At 46.6% G+C, this 5,094-nt stretch overlaps 1 protein-coding gene across 1 annotated transcript in view; it reads left to right on the top strand.

Annotated features, from left to right (window-relative positions):
- The first annotated feature begins 1,900 nt into the window (after nucleotides 1-1,900).
- Nucleotides 1,901-5,094, top strand: part of Sypl1 (synaptophysin like 1) — a 22,116-nt gene continuing 18,922 nt past the window's right edge. Inside the window, exon 1 of the mRNA XM_029540967.1 lies at nucleotides 1,901-2,042. Coding sequence (XP_029396827.1) covers nucleotides 1,974-2,042 — 69 coding nt within the window. The 5' untranslated portion in view covers nucleotides 1,901-1,973. The remainder of the gene's footprint in view (nucleotides 2,043-5,094) is intronic.

Genomic DNA, 5,094 nt, shown 5'->3' on the forward strand with positions numbered 1-5,094 from the left:
CAGCCTTAGCCCCCCACGCAACTGCTCTTAAGTGGTCTTGCTTACTTTTAGTAGTGAAGCATAAGATGGTGACACAGAAAAGAAAGCAGCAGAGACTGGAAAGCAGTGGCAGCAGTAGCAGGTACCCTGTGTCTAAGGTGACAGAGGTGAGCAGTCCTAGCAGTTGAGGTAGAGAGCCAAGACTAACGGATAAAACCTTCTAATCAGCCAGAGAAGAGTAAGGGCAGGCCCTGGAACCACAAGAGCTCCAGACAGCTGTTAACCCTTCAGGGCCAAAGGTCTCATTCTGGGCCAAGAGCTGCCAAGGTTTGAGGAACCCCAGTGTTCTAGACTTACAAACCAGAACATTTGTAGGGTGCCACTTGCTGCTGCTTCTGTCTGGATTCAGCCACCACTCACTGCTGCCTGACAGAAATGAAGGCTGCAAGAGACCAGCTCCTCACCTACCCACAATTCCTATCCAACTGTACAGTCAAGCAAACCTCAGCCAGCTGCCTGGTGACAGGACTACAGGAACGAACCATGGGGGTATGAATTATTTCAGACCTCTCAGCTCTATAAAGTTGCAAGATGAGCATTATCCCATCCTGTTAGCATCTATCTCATTTTGAAATTACGTCGGATATATTTTTGGATATTTTGTATATTCTATTTTGAATACTTTTTTCTTTGAAGCATAGCTAAGTAATCTACTTGTGGGTTCCTATCCAACAGGTCTCAGCAGAAAATAACTTTTTTAAAAAAAAGACTTAAAAGAGAAATGCTGAGTGGAATACACGGAAATAAGAGCAAAGGAAGGAGGAAGTGTTAGCTTGGTAGCAACTATTCACGAGAATACTGTGGTCAGTTCTGATGGAATACTCCACTGACATTTAGGAAATATAAATAAGTACCTGGAAGCTGGACCTAGGACCCTCCGCTGTTCGTGTTGATCATCTCACCATGCATGAAGACAGTCCACTATCCCAACCCTCCAAAAAAAGGCGAGGCAGAGAAGAGATTTCTAGATTGGTCCCATTCTCGTGTCAGGAGGGAGTGTTCCCGAAGACAAATCATGAAAGATGAGTTAACTTGACCTCCCCTCCCCCCCCCCCCAAAAAAAACCGCCCGAAATACAGGCCTCGCTAGACGGGGATAGAGGTGTAAAGATGAGTTGTCCTGTGAAACCTGTCAAGCCATGACCTCAAATGGGTGGTCTTTCTCCTACTCTGGCTCCAACAACTTTGCAATGTCCGCGGAAACGTTTGGTGAATCATACTTTCAAGCACCCTTACATAAGGCAGGTTCGCCAGACGGCCGTAGTTTCGCAATAACTATGACTTTAAGGGCCCTTAACAAGAGCTTTGAAGTGAGGCTTTGTCTGTGTTCCTACTTGACACATTTGCCCAAAAGTTCAGAACCCCGTGAAGAAAACGGAGACAGAGAAGGGCGTTGTGGGGGCGGGCAGTCACAGCCACAAAAGGGCATAGCAACCAGAACGCCGTCGAGGTGGAGGTCCGCACTGCGCAGGCGCAGGTGTCCCCCTCCCGGCCCCACCCACCTCGCGCGCTCGCGAAGGGCGGAAGCGAGTCCGGGGGGGGCCCTAGGGAGCGCGCGTGCGCGGTAGAGACAGAGCTAGACTTTGGGGAAGGGGGCGCGGCACACGCATGGCTTCCAAAGCCAACATGGTTCGCCAGCGGTTCAGCCGGCTGAGTCAGGTGCGGCCGGGGGAGGAGCCAGGCCTTCCCAGCCCCGCCTCAGCCTGGTCTCCGCTCTCCCTCTCTGTCTCCTCGGCCCGGACTCAACGGCCGCCCGGCCCCGCCCCAAAGGCCAGGCCGTCCCGCCCCGCTGCTCCTTCGTCCCCACCCCGCCGGCCCCGCCCTCAGCCCCGCCCCCAGCCCCGCCTCCCGCTCCCGCCGCCGAGTCGCTCCGGTCTCGCCGCTCCCCTCCTCCGCCCCGCGTCCTGACTCTCTCTCCCTCCTTTCCCTCAGAGGATGTCCGCCTTCCAGATCAACCTCAACCCGCTCAAGGAGCCGCTCGGCTTCATCAAGATCCTCGAGTGGGTGAGTGCAGCCTGCGACGCCGACCTCGCCGGGTCCAGCGCGGGGCGCCTGGCGGGGAGGAGGCGGGGACGCGGTCGTGAGGGAGTCCCCCCCCCCCCCGCGCTCGAAGGCCGCGGGGCGGAGATGGCGGCCGGCCGGCGTCGAGTCGAGTCGAGTCGCCGGTGTGGGCGGCTTCTCCCGGCCGCCCCTTAGCCGCGGAGGCGTGGAAGCTCGCTCGCTTTTTTTTTCTCCGGCTCCACTGCCATCCGCAAAGGAAGACAGGATTTCCTGCTGCGGTCCAACTGATACGGAGCGCCCGGAGGCCCGCGCCTTCCGCGGGCGAGGCTAGACCTGGGTTGCGCCCTTCGCTGGCGGCGGGTACGGGCTCCTGTTAAAAATAGTGTGTGTCCGAGAAGCCGAGGCAAAGCCCTTGCCCCGACGCATTAAATGGTCGGCCCATTTAACGCCTGGCCTGGACGTCGAGATTGTTTATAGCAACATCCTGCTTGGAAAGTCAGCTTTCTGCCCTTTCCTGCCAAGCAATCATTAACATCAAAAGAGACTTTCTTGTTAGACCTTGTCACGTGCGGCTAGTTTATCAAGCTCTGCGATTTTTTCCTTCAAACTTAGCGGCCCACTGTACTTGGGTGCTGACTTGAAGAGTTAATGTAAGCACTTGGCATTTATTTGCCCCGTGTGCAGCCAGGTAGTGTTTTCATAGCTGATAACGTTGAATTCCTTCACAGTTCATGTTGATGGTGAAAAATAAGAACTCTCCGGTTTCGTTGCGTGGGTTTCAACGTAGAACTTCAAGTTCTCCGAAGACTGCTCAGATTTTTGTATTTACACTTTATGCCTCCAATTTTATGAAAACTGAAATGCTGCTCGTGCAACTGGCAAAAGACACGTGACTTTGTGCAAACCTAAGTTTAGAAGAAGGTTGATATTTTAATTCCAAAAGTATAGGGGAGAAATCAAAGAAATGTAAAGGTCAGGAATGAACCTTACATTTAGTCTCATTGAACGTTACAATTCAGTTTAATCATTTATATTTTCACTTAAATAAGAGGCAGCTTATATCTTTTCTTGAATATTTTAAAGTAGGAGTTATTTTGTTGTATGTTGAAGTTATCTTTTAAGTTTCTTAAGAAAAATAATACTTTCAGTTTGAAAACTTTTTATTACACAGGCAGTAATTTTGTAGTAAGACTATAGAGTGTTAATGGTGTAGTGAATATTTACCCAACAAATATTTGAGTAGGTAACATATACCAGCACTGTGCTAAATGTCAGCTTACAGATGTGAATCAAACTCTTTTTCTCATGATCATTCAAGGATGTAATGGAGACTATAAAAATGCCATATGGTAAATTCTATATTAGAGATACTTGTAAAGTAGTAGATTAGACAGGAAGGCATCATTTGGGGAAGCCTTTATAGATGGAAAACAGTTGAAGAATGAGTACTAGCTTAAGGGCGTGGTGGATAGGGATTGGCTTCCTAGGCAAATAGAGTCCTGTTAGTGGGAGGAAAAGTTGAGGCAGCATAGCCTATGTAAGTAGGTATTTGGTTGGATGAACATATTGGGCAAAAGTATGGTTCTAAATGATTATAACAAGTTCAAAGCCCTTGTTCCTTCTGAGGGTAGTCTTTAAAAACTGGTCCTGTGTGTACAAGTTATAGAATATTAGGACGTATTTGGGTAGTTTCCAGTTAAGCTCGGGTTCCGAGTCAATCATTGGATTTGCCTTTTAGAAAATTTTAGTCGTTAACAGTATAAAAATGGCCCAGTATAAAAATGGCCAAACATGGAGAGAAACCTGCTGCTTTAGAAATTATTCATACCTAAAATTAATTGTAGTAAGAATGGATATGACTAGAAATTAAACTGTATAGAAGTAGCACTTTTATGATGACGATCCTATTTCGGACTTGGGTTGGTGATGGCCTTATTGTCTGTGGTAGAAAAGTATTTGAATTGTTTTTAAGGATATGTTGTTGATAATCCCTTCACATAGTGTGTCAGTCTCCCATAGGCCCTGGTATATATGAACCTAACAGTTTTAAAATACTCATATAGACTAAAGACTCAGCTTGCCAGCAAAGAAGAAAGGAATAGTTAGGAAGGTAGAGAGAAACATCTTTATCGCTGTTAAGAGTTTCAAGTAAAGAATGTTCAATAATGTCAGGTGCTATGGAGAACTTACTTAAAGTAAGAGCCAAAGCATGCCCCTTGTTTTTAGTAATCAGGAGACTGTTGATGGCATTAGCAAGAACAGTCTCAGTAAAATCAGAAACTATTAATGTAGGCTAAGTGGGTAGATATCCGGTAAGGTAATGAGCTCAGTGAAGGTTGACCATCAGAGAAAGGTGGTGGTATTACAAAGAAAAATGAAAACTAGTTTCAGTTTACAGCTCATTTGTTTAAATACTTTCTTTAGAACCAGCCATTATAACTTGATATGCAACAAAACCCCTTGTGTTTCCCACTTCTGTTAAACTAATTTGTACTGCTTCATCAAACACTTTTTTTTTTCAATTTTGTTTTTTGAGACCAGGCTTCTCTGTGTAGTACTGGCTGTCCTGGAGCTCACTCTGTAAATTAGGCTGGCCTCCAACTCCGAGACTCACCTGCCCCCGTCTCCCAAGTGCTGGGATCAAAGGTGTGCGCCACCATTGCCCAGCTGTCAAACATATTCTTAAGTAAATCTTTTAATTTCCAAACTGCTAGTGTGTGTGGTAGTGGATATACTTTGGTAAAACTGCTTATTTTTACTAAAGCCCAGCAGTTTTAGACTTCAATCAGTGCAAGTGTCAATATACTCAAATAAATAATGTTTTAGTGTTTTTACAAAAAGTTTTTACCTTTGTAGGTGCCTGGGAATGTCTTGGGGTCTGCAGGCTGAGATTAATGTTTTACTATAAGAAAAACATTGTTGGCAATGAAAAACAGAATAGAGTAGATGCCTCAACAAAACCTCTGGGTATATGCCCTGGTTATATATGAGTACAAAACCTCTGGGTATATGCCCTGGTTATATATGAGTGCAAACCCTCTGGGTATATGCCCTG

The sequence above is a fragment of the Mus pahari genome, chromosome 7 (genome assembly GCF_900095145.1).
Source record: "Mus pahari chromosome 7, PAHARI_EIJ_v1.1, whole genome shotgun sequence".
Classification (NCBI taxonomy): domain Eukaryota; kingdom Metazoa; phylum Chordata; class Mammalia; order Rodentia; family Muridae; genus Mus; species Mus pahari.